Source organism: Pleurodeles waltl, chromosome 6, assembly GCF_031143425.1.
Source record: "Pleurodeles waltl isolate 20211129_DDA chromosome 6, aPleWal1.hap1.20221129, whole genome shotgun sequence".
Classification (NCBI taxonomy): domain Eukaryota; kingdom Metazoa; phylum Chordata; class Amphibia; order Caudata; family Salamandridae; genus Pleurodeles; species Pleurodeles waltl.
The window spans coordinates 662,849,297-662,874,043 of record NC_090445.1 but is presented as its reverse complement, the minus strand read 5'-3'; the positions used below and the strand labels follow the sequence as shown (position 1 = coordinate 662,874,043).

At 43.8% G+C, this 24,747-nt stretch overlaps 1 protein-coding gene across 1 annotated transcript in view; it reads left to right on the top strand.

Annotated features, from left to right (window-relative positions):
* Positions 1–24,747, top strand: part of ACTR6 (actin related protein 6) — a 274,936-nt gene that overhangs the window by 136,414 nt on the left and 113,775 nt on the right. Inside the window, exons 7-8 of the mRNA XM_069239039.1 lie at positions 15,226–15,324; positions 15,412–15,490. Coding sequence (XP_069095140.1) covers positions 15,226–15,324; positions 15,412–15,490 — 178 coding nt within the window. The remainder of the gene's footprint in view (positions 1–15,225; positions 15,325–15,411; positions 15,491–24,747) is intronic.

Below are 24,747 nucleotides of genomic sequence, written 5' to 3'. Positions count from 1 at the left end.
TCGTTCCCCTGGGGGGGCAATTCATTTTAGGCCATTTCTGCTCCCCTTGGGGGCAGGTCGGCATATTTCTATTAGGCCGATTTGCCTCCAAGGGGGGGGGGGCAGAAACCACTTAGGCACCAGGGATTGGGGTGTGTGTTTTCTTTAGGGGGGCAGCCCCTTTGGTAAGGGTCTCCCCCCCATGGGGGCACATTACTGATGGCCGTATCTGCCCCCTTTGAGGGAAGATGGGCCTATCTTTGGAAGGCCCATCTGCCTCCAAGGGGGCAGAAAGCCCACCAGAGACCAGGAAAGATTTTTTTTTTCTTCAAAATAAGAGGGTGGGGGTATGGCCATACACCCCACCCTAAATAAATGGGTCCAAAGTTGTTCAGATGGGGCAATTACTCCTGATCCACACCCCGGGGGGGGGGGGCACAGAAAGTGTACTTGATGCCAGGGAATATAAAAAAAAAAAAAATAGTTGGGGGCGGGGGGGGGGGTATGGGGGGTGGGGGTGGGTGTCCTCCAACCAGTATGGGCCTGGGTATGCCCCCACCCCAACTAAAGGGGGTAACAGTCTTTCAGCTCTCCCCTGCGCACTAAAACATCTTATCCCATGGCAAGCAAGAGGACATTTGATTATTTTGGGTTTTAGTTTTACATTTGGGCCATGAGAGCTTGGCTAACTCTCAAAATCATACCACTTGGAATGGTGAGGGCTGCACTTTATGGACTTTGGGACGCTGCCATGTAGAAAAATCCACAAGACCTAGACACATCTGAAAACTAGACATCTGGGTGATTCCAGGGTGGTGTGTTTCACATGCACCCCGCACCATTTTCTTACCCACAATGCCCTGTAAACCTCCAACTTTACTGGAAATCACACATTTTTCCCACAATTTTGTGATGGAACCTTCCAGAATCTGCAGGAATCCACAACTTCCTACCACCCAACACGGTCTCATCTACACTGATAAAAGTTCTGCTGCACTTTTTTTTTTCAAACTGCCCTTTTGGACCCGCTTTGGTTCCCGCTCAATTTCGACATGTTTTTGGCTCTTCCCTGTCACAAGCACTTGGCCCACCTACACAAGTGAGGTATCATTTTTACCGGGAGACTGAGGGGAACGTTGGGTGGTATGAAGTTCGTCCCGGTGCAGTGATCCTACACAGAAATGTGAGGGAAATGTGATTTTTTTTTTTTTTTTTTTTAGCAAAGTTTGAGGTTTGCTGAGGACTCTGGGTAAGAAAACATTGGGGGATCCACGCAAGTCACACCTCCCTAGACTCCCTTGGGTGTCTAGTTTTCAGAAATGTCTGGGTTTGGTAAGTTTCCCTAGATGGCTGCTGAGCCCAGGACCAAAACGCAGGTGCCCCAAACACCCCATTCTTTCCCCCCATAAAAGCAGGTAGTTTTGCATTTGATCATTTTGATGCGTCCAGATAGTGTTTTGGGGCATTTCGGGGGCAGTAGGCTTACCCACAAAAAGTGAGGTGCCATTTTTATCAGGAGACTTGGGAGAACGCTGGGTGGAAGGAAATTTGTGGCTTCTCTCAGATTCCAGAACTTTCTGTCACCGAAATGAGAGTAAAAAGAGTTTTTTGGGCCAAATTGTGAGGTTTGCAAACAGAACCTGGTCAGAGCCCCACAAGTCACCCCATCTTGGATTCTCCTAGGTGGCTTGTTTTAAAAAATGTGCAGGTTTGGTAGGTTTCCTTAGGTGCCGGCTGAGCTAGAGGCCAAAATCTGCAGCTAGGCACTTTGCAAAAAACATGTCCGATTTCAATGTAAAAATGTGATGTGTCCATGTTGCGTTTCCTGTCGCGAGCATTAGGCCTACCCACGCAAATGAGGTACCATTTTTATCGGGAGACTTAGGGGAACACAGAATAGCAAAACAAGGCCTGCCTCCTCCCGCCTCCGTCGCAGCTCTTCGGCTCACTCACCCCAGGCGGCGGCAAAGATAGGCTTTTCTCATCCAGAGTACTCTTAGCACTGCGGAGGTCGCCATCTTCACAGCGTCCCTCTCTTCAGAGCCGGTGCCGGTGACCAGCTCTGCTGAGTCCTTGCAGGGGGGGCTCCTGGTCGGAGGAATCCCTTGCTACCCCCAGTGGCAAGCACCAAGAAGCGGCGGTAGCTGCCCTGGGAGCAGGCGGTGGTCCTGCTGTTCGGTGTGCTGACTGAGGGAAGAGCCGAGTGCACACCACTTGTCTGCGAGCAGACCCTTCTTACAGACGTCCTACAGCGGCGAGGAGCGTTGACTGGACGTCCGCTGAGATCCGAGAGGAGTGAACTCAGGGGCTGTGGAAATACTGGGCAGCTCAAATGGATCTGATGGGCCCTGCTGCGTCTTTCTGGAAGTTGGCATCACGGAGCAGAACATCATGACGGATATGTCTTGTAACAGCTCAACAGGTTCCATCAGTCGTGAAATCTGAATTACTTATCATACAGCTGTTCTCTTCAAGGTTTGGATTGGGATGGTTTTGTCTGTGAGTCAGTTACAGATCGGACAGTGAACTTGAACAGGTGCTACTTGATTGGGTAAGCCATGCACTGACTGGAAATAACTCCAAAAAACTGGATCTAGACAATGGTGTTGTGGAAAAGCTTTGGGCCTATTTTGACAGTATTGTTAATAGCAGTTGAAGCAACTTTTGAAGGAAGGAAAGACAATAAACCTCCGGTTTGCCATTGCACAGACTTGAGAGGGACTACATATCCCAAGCTGCTTTTAGGCCCCAGGAGGTGGCCATTTTCACCTGCACCTGCACCCACTTGACACCAACGAGCGCTATAAAGTGCGTGGGGGCACCTTGCTGCGCGGGACGCGCTAAAAGACTTGAGAGGGACTACATATCCCAAGCTGCTTTGAGGCCCCAGGAGGCGGCCATTTTCACCTTCACCTGCACCCACTTGACACCAACGAGCGCTATAAAGCGCGTGGGGGCACCTCACCGCGCGGGACGCGCGTGTGCGAAGCCCGAGCCAAGGGCAGGCTCGTCCACGCCCATCGGAGCCCGGAAGAGGCTGAGCTGGGCCACCCCCCTAACATTGACTATTTAAGTAGGCACCATTGATTTTAGCTCTATGCGCTATTGCCCTCCCGTAGGTTGCACCATTATACTGATACTCTATAGAACGTTTTATCACCAATTACCGTTCCAGATGGGTAAAAGGAAAGCAATAGAGGCAGGGGCTGTGCTAAAAGCTAAGCGGAAAAGACACAAGCATGAAGCTAGTAACTGCGTTATGGACAGAATTGACTCTCTTTTGGGTGAATGCAAGGACATTTTAACTACTCCTCAGGGAAATAATTCTAACGGCACTGGGGGGGAGCACTCCCCAACCAATAGGAGGGTTGGCCCAAAGGAAATTGCTGAAATCTTCGTGAAACGCGGGCAACAAGACACAGCCACTACAGGACAGGGAGAGGGCAGGAATGTTATCACCCACACTGCTCCATCTCTAGTGAAGGAGCTACCACTGAACTCTAACGATTTCATTCAGTGTAGCAACAGCTTTAACCCGCTAATTAACTCCCCAGAATCACATGACGACATCGACCCAGGTATCGGGGTGAATGGGCTAGCACCCGCAAGCACATACTCAACTCGCATTAACCCACAGCACATTCAATGCATACAAGATTTTTAAAAGGAAGTACTAGAACTAAAGCTCATGATTAACTCCTTAATTGCAGTAGTAAAACAGTTAACTCTTGCAAATGACACGACCACCATGAACCTTACCCAGAGCCCAACCCTACCAGGCCCCATGATGAATCTGCCCATTCTTTCAGCACCCAGCCGTGATAGCCTCGCCCCAGTTGGTGCTAAGACTAAGAACTTACTCCAGCCTCCTTTGCACAACAGTTTAGACGCAGGAAACACACTAGACGACCATCACAAAATCCCCAAACTCATGAGCAATACTGCCCCAAAATACTCTGCACAGCCTGCCAATAATTGGTCTCAATCAGGCAATGTAGTTCTAATGGTCAACGTCCCCAAATTAAACACATCGATACATAAGGAAGGGGCAGACTCTATTAAAAACAAGGCAATCCATTGGATTCGCCATGTAAGAGGCTGTCGCTCTGTAATACGCGAGGACATAATCAATGTAGCAAGATCCGGGAGCACATTTTGACATTTTAAAACTGACAATCAAGGATGGGACCTTGGTGGACAATTTGGTGGCCCTAGATGCAAGAACAAGCCCACCTGCACATTTGCGCATCCAGTTCAAATACCCTAGACCACCTACGCAATACGGGGAACGTCCGAGCTACTGCCCAGCAAAAAATGTATCCACCCTTGGCGAGAACGATTGACTTAAAGCTTCATCCAAAACCTATGCTGAAATACCACGCAGCCAACTAATATCAATCACCCCCAGGTCTGCTGCAATCCCTAACACTGCCAGTGCAAGTATTCTCTCTCCCATTCACAATATATTCCCCAAGTCCTTTGACAGTTCACTGTGCAAATATGACAATACTGCATCTTTCATCTTGCAGGAATACTACCCACCAAATCAAGAACCGATAGCTAAGCCTGCAAGCACTTCCCCCACCAGGGCCAGGCCAGCTCCACTAGAGGAACATCACCACTCACCCCAGGTCTCACTGACCAATATGGGTAACGATCCACTTCTTCCGACTCAACCACACCTGCCAAAATCAACCTCTGGCAGCTAATCATGCAAATACCAGGCATCTAGACAGGATAGCTCAACCGCTCACTGGGGTACGACTTGTCTCATGGAACGTGGCAGGTTTCAAATCTATCCTCCCTCTTCCATCCTTCACCTCTTTTATTGATGAACATGACATATGTCTTCTTCAAGAGACATGGTCAACCGATCCACTTTTTCGAACAGGCTATTCAAACTTCCATATCCCTGCAATGCCTAGTACTAGAGGTAGGCCTTCAGGGGCTTGACCGTTTGGATCAGAACATCACTTAACTGTCATATATTACAGCTACCCACCGACTCTCCCAACCTGTTAGGTCTTCGTTTATCATTTGGGCCTTACACTGTTGTGAACGTTTTCAATATCTACACCCGAGGGGTCGGGGGGGTCAAGTCTCCAAAACCATTTGTGACCTGGCAGCCCTTTTGCAAAACTGCCCCGCCATCATAATACCATTGTGGCAGGTGACTTTAATGTCACATTCAAACCTCTAGACTGGGATGATCTCAGGTCCACAGACGAGGAGGATCGAGCTTTGCCTATCCCCGCCCTGTCCATTCCACCCATCAAGAGATGGACGCAGGTTGCTGTCCAAGTTAAGTCACTGACCATGGAATTTGGGCTCAAGGTGTTAAATGGCAGAACCAAATCAGACACCAAAGGCCATCACACATTCAACAAAACCAACCACACCAGCAGAATCAACTACTGTCTATTCGACATAAGATTATGGCCCCTAGTCATCGATATGACGATTGTTGAAAGAACTGAAAGTGATCATAATCCTCTCTCTGTTCCCACGTTAGCTTTGGGCGACCTCTCGCCCATGATTAACTCCTCAGTAGCAGCAACAGAGGGTATCGGCCTGGCTAAAGACAAACAACACCTAAAGGTGGGACAAGATTGAGACTCGGCCCGCACTCATCAACGCAGCCAATAACACCCTAAAGCCTACATTAATGAACTTAGAGGCGGGTCCCGCAATCCCCTATCAGGAAATAAGTTTAATCCACACCTCATGTTTCAGGGATATCGCAGCCCACTTCTTAGTATCCCCAGCCCATGATGGCAAGAGACCCATAGGTAGGCACCGCTGGTTCAATAAAATGTGTCGGATCCTAAATAAGCGCCTAATCCAAGCTATTAAATCCAAGGATGCCACTGCCATCCATCTAGCTAGAAAGTCCTACAAGTCAGCCATACGCAAAGCCAAGCGTGACCAAGAAGACAAGTGGCGCTGTCCGCGAGAGGCACTGTAGTCTGTTCTGGTCCCTGGCCGCGCGAGGCCCAGAAAGCAGTGGATTGGACATTACAACCAACATTGCCCCGAAGGACTGGGTAGATAATTTTAGCAGGCTGTACTCCCATGACCATGATAGCCCCACTCCAGTCTGCATGGACCCCTGCCTAAATACTTCTTTAACACCCACCACTGAAGTACCCCAGTTGTTCTCTCAAAGTGACATAACTTACTCCCTAGGCACCATAAAACGCGGCAGGGCACCTGGCTCAGATGGTGTCCCAGCAGACCTGTTCTCAACCGACATAGCATCCTGGTCAAGATACCTCACCATCATAGCGACGCTATAGCATCTGGGGCGCCTATCTCAGAGTGCTGGAAAGGGGCTATTGTTATCCCAATCTTTAGAAAGGGCGACAGATCACTTCCCTGCAACTATAGACCAATAAGTCTAATTGACTGTGTGCAAAAAGTCTTCTGCCACTGCCTCTTGGGAAAGATCGAAGACTGGATGACCGAACATGATATCCTTAGTCCCCTCCAAGCTGGTTTCCGGAAGAAAATATCTACCACTGATCAAGCCCTCAGGTTCCTATTTCTATACTGGAAAACAGTGCATATTGGTAAAGGGAGCCTTTATGTAGCTTTTGTGGCTCTAAAGTCTGCTTTTGACCTAGTACCTCGCAACAAGCTATGGGACACTCTCTCCCGAATGGGAATCCCGGAGCATATCCTAGCAATATTGATACGGCTCCACGAGGACAACTACGCACGAGTTAGGTGGGACAACAAGGGTCAACTAACTGATAGAATGCATGTATCAAGGGGTGTGCGGCAAGGGTGTGTCCTTGCCCCGACCCTCTTCTCTCTGTATATCAATGAAATTGTCCCTTCCTTGCTTAGAGTGGAGGCTGACGCACCATCACTTGGCACACAAAAAATCCCTGTCTTGCTCTTTGCAGATGACTCTCTTGATATCCAAGACCCCTAGTGGACTAAGGAAACTCCTAATGTGTCTTGAGAAATTCTGCTCAACGCGGGGACTTGATATCAATGCCTCTAAAACAAAACTAATGACCCTTAATCCCCATAGATCTTTTAGAGGGAAGTTTACACTAGAGGGCACCACACTTGAGAAGGTGGGCATTTTTAGCTACCTGGGTATAACATTGTCTGACAACATGTCTTGGAAATCACACATAGGAAAGCAAGCCTTACAACTAAATCAAACAACAGGGGTACTATCAAAAAACTTTCACCTCTCACACAAAAAACCAATTCGCCCAGCAATACAGATATATGAAGCCCAGGCTTTGACCTCAGCTCTTTATGGGGCCGAACTATGGGGTTATGCTAAAATCCAAGAAATAACCATCGCAGAGAACAACTTCCTGAGAAACCTTGTGTCCCTTCCGCCAAGTACTCCACTGTTCCCCCTTTTTGAGGATCTTGGCATAAAACGCTTCGGTCATAAAGCCCGCCTACGCCCTCTGCTGTACTGGCGGCGTCTCTCTGGACTACTCCAGAGCTTGAAACCTTTACTGAAGCCCTGCAGGTCATTTTAAAAGCTGATCATCTTCACAGAATCCCCTGGCTTCGATACATCAAGGGGTCATTCTACTCACTCGGGCTCGGTGAACTCTGGAATTCACCAACCACCTCCGTCTTTCCCTCAAAAAGCAAATTAAAGAAACTATATTGGCAAATGGCAGATCACGAAGATATAGGGGCTGCACTTCACACTACATTGTCCTGTGACTTTGTTAACTTAAAAGAGACATCCAAGTATGAGGCTTTTTGGGACATAATCACGGTCCCAAGGGAAAGGAAACTGTACTTTCAGCTCCGCATTGGAACTTTACCATTAAGACTTTTCACCAGCCGCTGGTCACACAATGAATCAACCGCCTGGCCAGCCTGCAAAGCCCCCATTGAGAATCTCCCTCATGTCCTTTCCTTTTTGTCAGCCCCGCGTACCCCACCTCACGTAGGAAATGGCTGGCCCCGGCATGTAGACTGCTGGGCGTCCGCAGCTCTGAAATAGCCCTGCGAATCCTCAGATCAGACTCTAGGCCAACGCTAGTGATCGCCATTGTCAAGTTCCCCGGAGCTAGCTGGTTTGTCAGAGGGAAATTCTTATCTGTTTAATGATTCCAACTAGACTGTCCCATCGCACTGTGTGAGTGTATTATATCTTTATTCCATTTTTATCATTTTATGTATTGTTATATTTATTACCTTGTGCATTTATTTGTATTTATTGCTGCTATGTGCTTTTATGGCTCTTGTAGCCGAAATTAAGTTTCTTTGACTTGACTTGAATAGCAAAACAAGTGTTATTGCCCCTTGTCTTTCTCTACATTTTTTCCTTCCAAATGTAAGACGGTGTGTAAAAAAGACTTCTATTTGAGAAATGCCCTGTAATTCACATGCTAGTATGGGCACCCCGGAATTCAGAGATGTGCAAATAACCACTGCTTCTCAACACCTTATCTTGTGCCCATTTTGTAAATACAAAGGTTTTCTTGATACCTATTTCTCACTTTTTATATTTCACCAAATTAATGTGCTGTATGCCCATGTATGTATGCCCATGTATGTTATACAATGAAAACCCGTTGCAAGGTGCATCTCCTTTATTGGCTCTGGTTACCTAGAGTTCTTGATAAACCTACAAGCCCTATATATCCCCGCAACCAGAAGAGTCTAGCAGACGTAACGGTATATTGCTTTTGAAAATATGACATCGCAGGAAAAAGTTAGAGTAAGACGTGGAGGAAAATGGCTGTTTTTTTCACCTCAATTTCTGTATTGTTTTATTTCAGCTGTATTTTCTGTAGGAAACACTTATGGTAGCTACAAAAGTTACCCCTTGCTGAATTCAGAATTTTGTCTACTTTTCAGAAATGTTTAGCTTTCTGGGATCCAGCATTGGTTTCACACCCATTTCTGTCACTAAACTGAAAGGAGGCTGAAAGCACAAAAATAGTAAAAATGGGGTATGTCCCAGTAAAATGCCAAAATTGTGTTGAAAAATTTGGTTTTCTGATTCAAATCTGCCTGTACCTGAAAGCTGGGAAGCTGGTGATTTTAGCACCGCAAACCCTTTGTTGATGCAATTTTCAGGGGAAAAAACACTATTCTTCTTCTGCAGCCCTTTTTCCCATTAAAAAATAATAATAATAATAATAATAATTTTTCGCTGTATTTTGGCAAATTTTTTGGTCTCCTCCAGGGGAACCCACGAACTCTGGGTAACTCTAGAATCCCTAGGATGTTGGAATAAAAGGAAGCAAATTTGGAGTGGATAGCTTATGTGGACAAAAAGTTATGAGGGCCTAAGCGCAAACTGTCCCAAATCGCCAAAAAAATGCTCGGCACAGGAGGGGAAAAGGCATGGCAGCAAAGGGGTTAAAAGTGAATGACAGCTGGATTGACAGTGGTAGAAGAGGGCCTTCCCAAAGTTTCTATAAATATTTATGTGGATGTATTTTCTATTTATGATTTTGTTTTTATTATTACTGCATATGGCTGGTGACATAGGGAAAGATCTTTCTAGCTGAAACCTAATTAGGATGATTTGTAAATAATATCTTTTTGTCTTACTTTTGAAATCAACTAAAGCCACTTGAACTCTGCCATTCTGGCTTTCGAGAATATCGCACCACCCTTCTGTCATAAATACCCTGTAATAATTCTGCTGCTATTTATCTAGTGCATTGCTTGCAGTTTTGTGTTTCTAAGAGAAATAATAAAAATGGCTTTTCAGACAGCCACTTGTTTATGGTGGTTTTTAAATATTTTTATTATAAAAGTAGGCACTGGCAGCTTCTTTAGATGAACAATGTATAAAGTATGAATGATTCACTATTTAGAGCACAAACATAACTAGGAAACCATGGAGCGCTGAGTCGGAGGTGAAGAAGTTAATAAGGAGGAGATATCCATAAAGGTGCATATGGAAGAAGAGAAGATAGACACAAGGTCCTCATCTGTTTTGACATGGTAGTCAGAGGGACCAAGGAGGATACTATTTGTTGTTGACAAGGAACTTCTTGGAGAGCTGTATATCTCCTTTCTGAACTGCATGAGTTTGTAGCAAGCCTGATGTGTACCAAGTGGTGTTATTCTGATACTGTGTGCTCACCTCAAAACAATTTGTCTTGTGGGGTTTTCTGTTTTTTAGTTGTACATCTTGGTTTAAAGTTCCACATTGTTGTGGTTCTTTGTGTTGCATTGGTCTCCTCAGATTTTGTTTTTTTTCTGAAGATGGAGCTTCAGCCAGTACATATCTGATGATCCCATATTTGTTACCCCTTTGATCAGTGTGGCAGTGGCATGTAGGAGAAACTTCAACTAAGCCAGTGTAGAGGTGGCGAGAAAGACTTTGTGCTATGCATCAAGTGAGGACAGGTTGGTCTGCGCCTTTGAAACTTAAGTGAAAGGTGGGACCAAGCCATCTGTGCTTTTTGCAGTGTACGTATTAAAGGTGACTCTGGTGAAGCAGTGTGATGTGTGCTATGAGTAGCAAGTGTCCAGTGAAGCAGTGAGCCAAAGGGTATTGCTGATAGTAGAGACCTTTCTATAGGATTATGTCACTGTGGCCGATTAATTGAGTTTGATTTGGAGGTTGGCAAGAAGGGCAGCTTGAAAAGGCAAATGATGAATGGAGGATTTGTTCTTGAATCTCACAGTTGTCTAATGCTGATCACATCTGTCCCATCTTTACTAGTTAATGCATGTCGGCAACGTAGGCTGTGTGCCTTCTGTTTGCTTGTGTTGGTAGAATTCTGCCCAGTTGTGACGGTCTATCTCAGCTATGGCTGCAGTGAGGTTGTATAGGATCAGGAGGCAGGTGACATTGTTAGTAGTAATCACTATAGATGATGTGCAGTGACTTTGGAGCAAAGGATCATCCTCACCCTGGTTTCTCAAGCGTGACCATAATGTTTTTTTAAAGGAGTGCTTACAAAGATGTAGAGAAACGTGTCTGAATATATGATCCAAAGGGTATTTGTCTTGAATCTGGATTTTAGAGACCTAGGCACAAAGTGTTGCTTATTTGCTTTTCCTGCTACAAGGTCTGTTTTACAGATTTCCCACTGGCCAAATAATCAACTAGAACATTACCACCACTAATGATCTTCTGCTACTAATCAGCAATGTTCTGTTTCAAAGCTTTGATATCGCATTCTCTACAACTAGGAAATGGATATCTGTGACCTACCGATTTGGTATCAAGAGTTTACTCGCCCTCATTCATTTGTTTGTTGAGCTAATAAATGCTATTGTTTATGAACAAATCATAAGTTTGTTCAACTAGATTACATCATGAACCTTATCCTGCACCCTCCAACTCAATCCCAACCCTGAAACGCTTGCACGTATCCATTCATAGTTCCGTGTTGTTACTGTATATTTTTTTTTTTGTGACCACACTTTTAAACTGTGGGACGGTTCAGTTGAGTTCCCCTTGCCAGTGTGAAATTGGTCACAATCAGCTGCTTCTGAAAAGTAAATCCCTCCTACATGTCATTCTGGCACCACCAGGGTAAAGAGTAAAGAGTTATAGTATGTACTATCTATAAGTCTTCCCAGTTCTCTGAAGTCTGGCACCATTGGTCTTTCAGGCCTTCCTGCATAGGCCTCATTGGCAGCAGTGCACAAGTTATTGTGAATGTGTGGGAAACCAATAATCCAGAAGAGAGAATATCTACCTGGAAATACAATGAAACCTTTGAGTGGAAACCATTTCTGTTGGTTAGAATGGGTGTTTACACTTTTGAGATCATTGTGCCAAATGCAACCACCATCTCAGTACTGAAGTTTGTGTCCTTGGGTAGATTTATACTTGTTTAATGTTTTTGGAAGGTGCTGCGTGCCGCACTACTATGGGTGCATTGTTCGATTAAGGGGTACCCATTCCACTGTTTGAGTTTGTAGATGACGTCTGGGTCTTTGAACGTCTTCCTAAATAGAAAACCTTTAAATCTCAGCTTTACTGAGGCACTGCCAATCTTGGACGTTTGTCTGGCTGGGTTGAGGGTATTGAATGCAGGCATCAAGTTCGTAATCGGATAAGATGTTTTCAAAGGGTGTTTTCAGGACTTTAGAAATTTGGGATGTCACAAGATATTTACCAAGATAAATTTGGGATGTCACAAGATGCTGGATATTTAGTGATTTGAATACGAGTTTATATGACTGATACTTTCTTTTGTTTTGTAATTACTCTGTATGTAACCAGCTATACCCAGTTATAACATGATGGTATAGTTGCTTACGTTTGTTAGATTTTGATGGCAACTGTCTGTATGCTTTGTTGTTATCATACTTACAAATGTTTTAATAAAAAATTTGGGGGGTTTATTCTAAGCTCAAGGAAAGAGAAAGATGAATTTTTTAGAGGGTAGATTACTCTCCATGAATGGATCTGCCGCCAAATGCTTTGAGATGAGGATTATGTGGCGTGAGTTGAGGCTTCAAGTTGCTTGACCTCAGGCAACTTGTAATTAGGAGTGCTGAATGATCTTAGTTGGGTATCTCAGGGCAAAGGCAATGAACAGACTTTTCAAGTGTACAAATTATAATCTCTGTTTGGGAGCTAGTTTAGCCACCTAGCGATTGTGTTATGTGGTTGTCCTATTGTAATGCAAATTTGAGCCATAGGTGACTTGATATGTCCCTGCAAGATGGATGTTGTGATGCTGTGGTGCTTTGTGTTTCTTGACTTCTTTTTGTTGTGGGGTGTACAACCTAATATTATTGCTGTTTGGTGGGGGTGTCAACAGTGTCAAGACTCTCTTTTGATGGTTAACAGTGGTCAATTTACTGTCCTGCAGTTGTTAAACTGAAGCAAAAGGAAATAATTGGTGGGGGGGGGTCATAAAAGCTGTTAACACCCAACAGCATGTGGACAAAAATGCACTTGCCAACTCAATATGACTGAGAGACTTATAAACGCACCATATGTCTGACTCTGAAACTAGAATGCAGCTATAAGTATTAGTTAGCGGGAGCATTCTAAACATTGATTGCCAATGTTTTGGTTTTTTGTCTATTTTCTTGTCACTGGTTAGTTGTATTTAGATGTAGTAGTGCTTTTTGATCCTCCAAGTGTAGATGCAGTTATGACATCATAGATCAAGGTCCTTGTGTGCTTTAGAAACTGAAGGTTCATCTTGTAGGCAGTTGTATGTGCGAAGAAGAAACAGCTGCAGTTAGTTGGCTCCAGTGGTTTATTTGCTGAAGCCAGACAATTTGCCAGGGATGTGCGACTGCTTCTGCAACTTCACATGTAATATTTGGGTGGAATGCAAATCGTTCCCATAAGTTGCAGAAATGCTTGTTATACTAAAAGGAGCCAACAGAAGATTCACCTCTATGTTGCTTAGCATCACAAATCACATTGTTTTACTTCATTTGTGTCACTGGAGGAGGATGTCTATTGCCATAAGTTGGATGCCTTTTGGACTGGCGTCCACATCTGTGGTATTCCAAAGAGACAATGGACTTCTGTTCAAGAATGAGAGTAGCATATTTTTCTTGAAGGACAATACTTAAGCTTACTTGAAGGATACTGAACAACATAATGAGAGGGTGGTTTACTGTTAAAGATCTTAAAAGAAATAGAATGGCCTTGAAAAAGAAGCAGTGTAAATTTGCCAAGCAGTCCGTAGATTATTTAGGGCACCATACAGCTAAGTACAATGCATTTCTTCAGCGCACAGCTACCAAAAAGTGCCCTGGCGCTTGCGGAAAAGAATGTCCTATTGAATGCCCTAAAAATGGCAAAGAATTACCGTAGAACTGAATCAAACAGAAACTTTCTTAGGCCCTTTCTACAAGCCATTTCAGTAGAGCATCTTCTGAGGGCAAGAGGTAGTGCAGTCCAAAGTCTAGCTGACAAATAAACAAAGGAGCGACAACCACTTCAAGACTTACGTATCCATATACCATGTGCCCGGCATGCAGTAGGCCTAAAGAGACATTGTTGTTGCAGTGTGATTTCAGTATGCATGTAACTGCTCTCATTTCATACTTTCCTCCCCGACAGCCACATCTGATCACAACACCTTTGTCGATACACAGATATATAACTTCAACTGTGCCCTTCAGATAAAAGTAGATATCAGCCCCTCATTTAGGGTCCTTTGTGAATGTTAAACCCTCTGCACTGTAGTACAGCCAACCAGCAGTCAGTGAGCCATCGGGCATCCGGAAATATGGTGATGGCCAAACATGCAAGAAAACCTCACAACCTCAAATATTTTCTGTGCCCCTCACAGGCAATTCATCTCGTAGACTAAGGCTGCATTTTAAAAAGCCATCAACTGTGAGGCCTTCATCAGAAGCTGACCACGCTTTACTGTGTAAACCATGTGCCAGAACCTCTTTGCAGGTAGTACCCAGAAAAAATAACTTAGTCAAAGACCAACTTCACAAGATCCTACAGTTCGACTGCACTCCTGCATCACTGATCTTATCTAAGACCATATCCAAATGGGCTGACTTCAACAATTATATTCTTGAGAGCCCCTGATTGCACTGAAGAGCATCCTCCATGCTGCATATCTCGTCTTTGCAAGTATGACAGGATGCTATCTATCTTCTAAGAACTCCACTGACTCCCTCTGTAAACTGGCATCATATTCAGGACTTGGTTCACCATCTGCCGGCAATCATCCTTGAACTACAACATATCTGGGGATTGAGATGAAGGCATTCAGGTAGCATGAACGACTAACAGCAGTACCATTGCCAAATTTAAATCTAAAAATGCTAGACAGGGAAGACAAGATGCCAGGCATTGAGCTGCTATGATCATGATCTGCAGTGCCAAAACAGTGCAGCTCCGTCAGATTCCTTTCTTTCTCCCCTCCTGCAAGGAACTGAAAACCTATTTCCTCAATTAACGTTGTGTTACTGGATGCTGGACCACTCCTGAACAGTTTTTGTTCCCGCCTCAGCCATGCATCCAGCTTTCATTCCACCAGTTGTCCTGCCCCTCCAGCTAAGCTTCCGCCAGCATCCTTGCGCTCTCTGTTGTATAGCCCCTTGCTTGATGCAGTGATTTCTCCCGCCCTGTGTTCTGGAAGGTGCATTTGAAAAGCCCCATCTTGTTCAGCACTGCTTCGATTTTTTTAGATAGGTTTGGTTAGTTAAGTACTGTGAAAGCCCCAAACATACACAGCCTCTTTAAACTGAATTTTAGATGTTTAACATTTCAATATGGTGCACAAAACATTTGTCCAAAGTGAGCTATTGGTAACTATAAATAATATTTGATTTTCATTGTAGGCAGTTGCATGTTATGGATGAAACACATGTCATAAATCAAGTAAAAGAAGATGTATGTTACGTATCTCAGGATTTTAACAAAGATATGGAAATTGCCAGGTATGTATATTATGGTCTGCATAATGTAACAGCACTTATTGAATAATCAGAGTACATTGAGCACATGTAACAAATTATGTTTTGCAGGTTTAAGGGTGAAGAGAATACTGTTATGCGGGACTATGTGTTACCAGACTTCAGTACTATCAAAAAAGGCTTCTGTAAGGTAATGGAACTGTTTCCTTTTTCAGATTTCTTTTCATTCCATTTTTAGAATGTTTGTGGAAAGTGAGGATTTTGTGCCTTTGTTTTTTTCCCTAAAACCTAAAGCTTTTTGTTTGCATACAATGGATCTACCTCCTTTTTGGACACTCTCATTCATCTGAAACTGCTTATCATTGTTTCTTTTGCTTATATCATTTGCACCACTAAGAAAATGAAAGCATGTAACTATGCACATAATGCAAAGGACCATTCAGGTGTAATTACACAGTGACATTCAAGGGTGTCTTCAAATTCATTGCTTCATATTAAATCCTGCTGTATTCTTTTGTACCACCCAACCCCTGGTTATACTACATGACAGTTAAATGATGTGCTGACACATTCTATGTTTAGTCTCTCACACAAGAATAAACCATTGATGAATGAAGATCTTGCTCAGATAAAAAGAAATTGCTCAGGAAATATAAAGCAGGAGTATTGGGATTACCGCATTTTATATATTTTAATAATGCAAAAGATCTATACAGAAACGTCCTTGCTCTCTCCCATCTGTGAGTACTGTTACCACACAGTGAGACATACAATTTCTTCTGTAGCTCTTTAGCCAGTGTTGCATGTGTGGTACTACACAATCAGTTGTGTATCCTACAAAATCACATCTACGTACCCCTCATCTGATCACATCCTCGACATTTCCTGTCAGGATATTACCCATTAAATCAAACTTCCACAGGAGCAGATGCCTTTTACCCAACTCCCTCCAACAGATGTGTTCTCAGACTTTACTGATTATCTGAACCCTGCATGCGCTAGCGGGAAAGAGGAATGGGAATAGAAAAAGAGACCGCCTCCAGATCCAGTTCCAGCCTGTGTTTCGCACTTGAAGATAACATATTCAGTGTGTGTCTCTGAAAACCTTCACCTTTCTTCTTCTTGGGATTTATTTAAAGGAAGGACCCACAGTCTGGTGATAAGAGCAAAGATAAGTACATTCCTACTGAGCATTCAACTGTTCTGCCAGTCACATTCACCCAATTCTATCTTTCTCCTAACCTGGATCTTTTAAGAGACTAGCCTCTCTCTAAGAGAGCAATGTTAACTTAATATCTTCTTTTCTCCAGGGGTCGGTCAGAGGTTTCCAAGGTTCTCTGGAGAACATTTCAAAAGTTCACAAATATAAAAACTACTAATGTCTTTTACAGGAAACGAAAACTCCTTCTCAAGGTTCAGTTTTCTCAATCCCAGACTCTAGGAATTAGTCTGAGCACTGAGGTTTGTCTCGAAGACTGACAAGTCTTCAAAGCAAATAGTTCTTGAATATATATGTACATATATATATTGGCAAGTCTGGTTATACAAAAGGATTCCTTACTGCAGTTGCTTGAAGTTGTGTTAAGCCAAAACAAATTCTTCTCAGAAAGCCGATAGCCAGTTGTTGGAAGAAGGAAAACAATTTAGCTTCTTCAAAATGGAAAAAGTAGCTGGTGTGCACACCGTAACAAGAAAAATAATTACTCAAAACTGGAAGAATTCTCTATGAAACGAAGCACCTCAGGAACACTGCTCATTCTCCTCAGGATGACAGTTGAAGTGCAGGGCTCCCAGAGAGAAACAGCTAGAGAGAAGCTTCAGCACGAAACTAAGGTAGAAACACTAGAGCGCTGACCTCACAAGGATTTGCGCTCACCATCTTGAGTGGCAGTTAAACCTGAAGAAGCTAGTTCTAAGAACAGCCTCCTCAAGAGCCACCAGGAGTGAGGACCCCGCTGCAACCAACGTGGGTACAAGGAAAAGGGGAATCGTTTTTGCTGAGGAAAGAACTTAACATCACAATAGTTTTCCTGATGGTACCCCTCTCCAAAGAACTCCTTCCCACAGAAGGTTTGTTGGGGAAAATGTCGTGAAATTGCTTTATCAACCTTGGAGCATGCACATTTTGGAAGACTTCCCAGGACCTTTCTTCTGGGCCAAAAACCTTTCCAATCAATGAGGTAATATAACATTCCTTTTTTAAACTTTGAGTCTAAAATTCTTTTCACTTCTTATTCTAAATGTGAATCTACTTGGATATGATCTGGCGGGCAGTTGTCCTTACATTGGGAGTGCTTCTTTTAAGTAGTGAGACATGGAATACTGAATGAACCTTAATCTAAGGGGGCAAGGCGAGTTTGACTGTTAATGGATTGACAATTTTCTTTATTTCAATGGGTCCTACATATCTAGGCTGGAATTTTTTGTTCCCTCTTAAATGTAAATGTTGAGTGGATAGCCAGACCTCACTCTCGCAATAACCAGGGTTGCCTCTCCTCTTTTTGTCAGCATGTTTCTTGTAAGAGACCTTCGCCTTGGTCAAGTGTTCTCTAGCAGATTGTCAGGTCTTATGAATTTTCTTACTGAATTCATTCCCAGCTAGGACCGGTCCTCCCAACCTTCCTAAGATAATGTTTGGGTGCCTACCAGAGTTCAAATAGAAAGTATAATGACCAGTGGAGGCATGAATAGCATTATTGTATGCAAATTCTGCTGTCCAAATGAAATCTGGCCAGTCATTATCTTGGTCCAGGAGATATAAGCGTAGGTACTGCTCTATCTCCTGGTTAACTCTGTCTGTCCATCCGTTTCTGGATGATAACTGGTAGAATAACCTGAGTCTATTCCAAGTTGTTTCATAAAGGCCCTCCAGAATTGGGAAACAAATTGGGGACCTCAGTCTGAGATTACAACCACCGGAATGCCATGAGCTCTCACTATGTGCTGTGAAAAGACTGTGCTAACTGAGAGGCTCGATGAACTTTCTTCAGAGGGACGAAATGACTAATTTTAGAAAAGGTGTCTACATAAATTAGGATTGTGTCAAAACCTTGACTTGAAGGTAAATCTGCAATCAGATCCATAGTAAGGGTGTGCCAGGAATATGGTGCAATGGGAAGAGGCGGAAGCTCACCTTCAGGAGCTAATCATGTTGTCTTTCCCTGAGTGCATTTATCACAGGTTTGAATGTATCGTCTTATTTGAGGGATCATGGCAGGCCACCAGAAATACCTCTTAATTCGGTCATCTTCAAAATTCCTTTATGGCCAGCTAAGGGATCATCTTGACATGCATGTAGCTCTAGTTCTTGCTACTCACGAGTTGGCAAATATAAAGCATTTTCAACAAAAGGAAGATTTTCTAAAACCCTTCTTCCTTCTTTTTTTATTGGCCCAATCTGAAATTTCTTGGTCAGACATGGATTCTCAAACCTTCCTTTTTATTTCAGAAAATTGTAAGGTACAAACAAACTTGTCTGCTGGAATAATAGGAATCTTTTCAGCTTCTCTGGCTCCAGGTATATTTTTCATTCTTGATAACTCATCTGCCTTACCTACCGTTGGCAGAACCAGGTCGATAGGTAATGATAAAATCTGCAAAGTACAAGGACCATCTCAGTTACCTTAGAGTTAATGTCTTAGCAGACTTTAAAGACTGAAGATTTTTATGATCGATGAACACAGTAACTACATGACGAGCCCCTAATAAATAATGCCCCCATTCCTGAAAGGCGTCCTTCACTACCAATAGCTCTTTGTCAGCAATTTGATCATTTCTTTCAGGAGGAGTTAATTTCCTGGATCGAAATGCCACTGGGTGAAGTTGACCTGTTTCCTTGTGCCTCTAACACAATACACCACCAATCGCTTGGTCGGAGGTGTCAGCTTCCACAAAAAATAGCTCCTCAAGGTTAGGAAGGAGAAGGATCGGGCTGTCGTGATGGCTCGAATAGGGCTTGGGGCTCCTGTACGCCTTTACTGCTGAGACCTCTACTGCCCTAAGTTCTGAAGATCAGGACTGACCAGCCCCAAGTCATACTAGTGACTCCAGATTAGGCACAGAGAGTATAGTATCCAGGGCTCCTGGGCCTGAGCATCTGTCCTCCGATCAGGCTGCCCCTCTGAGAGGATCTGCTGTTGCAGCAACAGGGCAGGGTTCTGCACCTGGCCCTCCATAATCTCCACCCTCATGCTTGGAGATTAAGCGGCAACAGTTGAATACTTTTGACATTCCTCCTGAGGTGGTTGATGTCTTCTCGGTAGCAAGATGTTCTACAACAAAAACTGTATATGCATGCTGTTGGGATAAATTTATGGTTTGGTTTTGTACATGAAAAATAGACTTCCTTTAGGCCAGGTTATTTTATGGTTTTTGTTTGCTCTGCCCCTCACCTGGCAAGACTTTGGGCACAGCTAAAGGGTATCTCTTGGCTCTTTTACTGTTCTTAAAGGTGCTGGATAAGTTCTTATTATTCAAAACAACTGTTGTGATGCGTTATTTTTTTTTTTAAAAGGAGTCCTACATTTGTTTCTTCCTTTCTTTGCTATGCCACAGGGGGATCTTAACCTGATCCTCACACAATTGATGTGTACTCTCTGAGTTTACTACAATAAAGCAATGTGTATCATTATAATAGGCCAGAATAGCAAAGAACCATTGGTTATATAGCCTACGTTATTTTAAAAAAAGGACCAAACTGCAAACTTTAGCCAATCAGATGATAGCACCATCTAGAACACTCCCAAGAGAGGCTGAATTCCTCAGGTTTTCTACTGCACATCGTATGCTGGGAGTCTCCTTAAGCTCTGCTCAGTTTACTACGTCTCAACCCTTGAAGATTTTCTTACAGAACATTATTTACTAGCAATATCTACAGATTTACTAGCAATATCTACAGATATTCTGGCTAGAACGGCATGTCACAACCAACAAAAAAGGTCTATTCAGATCTTGTGGCACTTGTGGGAAGAAGAGGATCCGCGCTGATGATCCACATAAGGAGTGTATATATACATATAGCCCTCATCTGGAACATAAAGTGAGTGATTGCATAATTTGTTGCACTTTTTCTCAGAAAACCTTGAAGGACAGGGAAGGTAGATTATTAATATGGATCAAAAAATTAAAAACTAAGCAGTGCCCTTTGTCTGATGATGGTAGTGATGAGTCTTCAAAGATTGTACTATCTCGAAAAAGGGATATCTGCTGAAAAAGTGTCTTCAGAACCATTTTCTAAGACTGAGAAAAAATCTTCCAGGTTGTCTTTTGAGGCTGCAAGCAGGCATTTCCATCAAGGGGTGCGGAAACACCCCAGGACATCACCAGTAGCCTCAACAACCTTTTGTTTGCTGTTTTTTTGTGGAAGGAGGAGGTCGATAGGGCAGGGGATGGGGACAAAAGGCACTCTTGGAAAGTTGTCTGCCCCCTCAAAGACTACGCCCCCTCCTCTCATGACCAATTTTCTTCTGCAGTTGGCAGGTCTGGTATTCTCGTTGAGGACAGCGCTATTGACGACCACCTTGTCGACGGCAGCCTTGACGGTGACTACGACTACCTCAACGTTTACCAAAGCTTCATCTCCCATGATCATGTTCTTCATCACCGCTGTCATCTGCGACGATCATAACGGTGAGAATCCTTAAACAGACGCAAACAAAAATCCCACTGATGGCCGCCCTGTCTGCCAGTCCAATGATGGTAGAGCCGCCAACGAGGAAAGACTCAACATCAAAGCAATGGTCAACAGAAAAGCTGCCATCAATGTCACAACCATCGATGAGAGAATCGTTGACACGACAACCGTTGATGAGGGAACTGTTGACAAGGGAACAGTCAACAGCAAAGATTTCCTTGAAAACTGCTTTTCTCCCACTGCCTTTAATCCCTGTGAATGAAAAGTCTACTACAGAAACAATTTTTCCAGCCCACACATCAACAAGCAAAGTATTGCCCTACCAACTGGCACACCTCATGGATGACGATAACTCTGATGAGGGGGGCTCTTCTGGAGTCGATCGTAGCCAGTAAAATATCCCGAAGACAATGAGGATTATGAAGAGTATCATGAGGAGCAGTACTATATTGTTGGAGAGCAGTCTGAAAAATAACAAGAGGAACATCCAGCTCATGATCACCAAGAGCAACAAGCATTATCCTTCCAGACGGCTATGTTTCTACTGAGCAATCTGCAAAATACGTGTCAAGTCTCTCCCCCCCGCCCACCCCCACCCTACCCCAAGCTGACGATGCACCTTCCACGGACAAAGACAGAGTGGAAGGAGAAATCAGAGACACTGCCTCAGCTCCTAACGAGTGGAATGACTACCTCATCTCAACACCATCCCCTCCAGCGCCAATTGCCATAGATTACCTGCCGGAAGACAGATGGAAAGGACAACCAAAAGGTTTGAACTTCCACTTCTCACTAAACAAGCATATTGTTTCCTTTGTGATTTCAAAGAGCCTACCTTAAAAAAACAGTTCGGGCTATCCCCATCATAGATTTTATTTGGTAAGAAGACCTCAAAGCCATGAAATATCTGGCTACAATTTCAGCAGTCATCCTTTAGATTGGACAAAAAATACAAAGCACCAGATGATTCTCTAACATGTTTGATTGGGTAACCAAAACCAGACTCAGTTGTATCCAAAGTGGCCCAACGTCGTTTTAAAAACCCGTCTGCTCCAATTTCCTTTCCCCTGGACAGGGATGGTCGTAGGCTAGGTAACATCAGGAAGCGATTCTCTTTATGCAGCCACGAAAGAGTGGCAAACTCCCTAGCAATCTTAGGCCGTTAAGACTGCCAGATGTGGTCTGATATTTACCATATATTGACCTGTTACCAGAAGAAGCCAAACGCGAAGCCTGAAAGATTGTGCAAGAATATCAGCAGAAATCATAGATTGCGCCATTGATGTTGTGTCGACGGGATTCAGGCAGCTGGCAGGATAGGGATGGCTAAAAGTCACCTCTTTCCACCCAGAGACTAATAAGTAAAAAACTAGATATGCCTTACAACAGAGACTCACTATTTGGTAAATACGTGGCCAATGCGCTCCAGTCCATCAAGGCAGACACTGATACAGCTAACTCCCTGGGTTCTCCATTCAGGAAGCAGACCCTTCGGACAGTAGGGGCAGAGTAGTCTACTCCTTTAGAGGAAGTTACCAACCCTACAGACAACAGTATCAGTCTGTCCAGAGTCAGTACTGTCCACAATATTAGCAGCAACAGCAGCAATACATACAACCATCAACGGCGACATTTAAACAACACAGCAAGAGGAAACATTTCTTTCAGAGGCAGGGATTCTAACAGAAAACAGTGACCTCTGCATGGTGCCTGCTACCCCATGCAATACTCGCCAAAACGAGCATCACCCCCTACCCCTCCTAAAACAACTCCTGATACAGGTATCAGCCGTTCTGGAAAAAAGGGCAATCAAAGTAGTTCCAAAGACTCAGGGGGGGAATTGGTTACTATTCTCACTTCTTCCTCATCGGGAAAAAGTCAGGAGATTGGCATCCCATCTTAGATCTTCAAAAACTAAACATGTTCTTAAAGAAACAACCTTTCTTCATGGTTACTCTTCAGGATATACTACACCTTCCCAACCAAGGGGAACGTATGGCGGTTCTAGATCTCCAGGATACTTCTATGCATACTTCCATGTCCCAATCCACACAAAGCACTGCGAAGTTCTACGATTCAGTGTAGACGGCACTCAATACCAGTTCAGGGTTCTACCATTCAAACTGGAATCTGCACCACACATTTTCAGCAAGGTGTTAACTCAAGTGGCAGAATATCTCAGACAGAGCGGAGTTCAGGTATTTCCATACCTCAAGGACTGGCTATTAAAAACACAGATGTACCAGCAAGCAGCAAAGGACACCGTGACCTGCCTCATTAATTTACAGTCTGGGTCTCACAGCCAACTACCAAAAATCTCATCTAAATCCAACAACAACCTTAGCTTTCTTGGGAGTCTTGCTGGATACAGACCACAACAAAGCATTCACATCACAAGGCATACAAACAAAAATTAAACTAGTGAAAAAATTGGCCACAAAAAGTCAGTTTCTGTGCGAATATACAAATCACTCCTGGGAATACTCTCCTCTTGCATCTTTCTCATTCCAAATTGCCGTCTCTAGGTGCGGCCACTTCAAAAGGAGCTTACCAATGGCTACAAACGCAGGGATTGTTCAACATCATTCAAACAATTCCAGCAATAATCCAAGACATGCTTTGGTGGACATAGCAACCAAATCTATCTAAAGGTCTATAATTTCTAGCACAAATCCCCAAATAACTCATCACAATGGATGCGTCCCTGGAAAGATGAGATGCTTACCTACAGGACCTAACAGTCGTCAGCAAATACGATTACCATCAGACAAAAATGCACAAAAAACTGCTGGAACTGAAACCCATCCCTCTGGTGTTAAAATCTTTCCTCCCCAAGATATTGCAGTCATCAGTGCGAATTCACACAGACAGTACCACCAGCATGCTTTATATCAATAAGCAAGGAGGCACACGCTTACCAACGTGCGCTCATCAAGCATAAGAAATCTAGAACTGGGCTCTTCAACACCAAATAACGCTCTGAGCATAACACATGCCAGGAGTATCCAATATCTTTGCAGACTCCTTAAGCAGGACCAATACCACCTGACACGAATGGGAGCTTAACCAGCAAATTCTGGACAACCTCTTCCATCGTTGGGGCAAGCCAAATTTAGACCTGTTTGCGACAAAAGAGAACCGGAAATGTCAGTTCTTTGCAAGTTGGTATCTACAGATCGGATTGTGGGAGAATGCCTTTTCGGTAAGGTGGTCTTTGATCTATGCTTACTCTTTTCCCTGATTCCATTGATCCCAAGGCTCCTCAAGAAACTGAAGAGAGCCATGTCTAGTTCTCCTCAGTGCTCCCAGATGGCCAAACAGTTTTGGCTCAGGGAGTTCCTGCTCCTGTCAATACAACCCCATGTTCAGCTGAAACCAATAGCAGTGCTGCTGAAAAAGAACCAGGGCCAGGTTCATCATCCCAGCTCAATATTGCTACACTTGTCGGCCTGGCTTCTGAGTTCTTTGAATTTGCAATCTTACATATTCCTTTGTAGTGTAGGGAAATCCTTGCAAAATCAAGGGCTGAGACCACTAAGAGAACATACAAGCTCAAATAAAAACATTTCTGCATCTGGTGTGTTTCACCCTTTCACATCACCACAGGAGCAAATTCTACCATATCCCCTCCACTTAGCGAGATTTGGATTAACCCATTCTTCCATCAGAGTTCATCTGCCAGCATTTTCCAGATTTAGACGATCTCATAACACAGCTTCATTGTGGCCTAGTAGAATTATACAACAATTCCTCAAAGATCTATTGAGGACATTTCTTCTAGTAAGAAGACTGCCTCTACTGTAGCTCCTTAATGT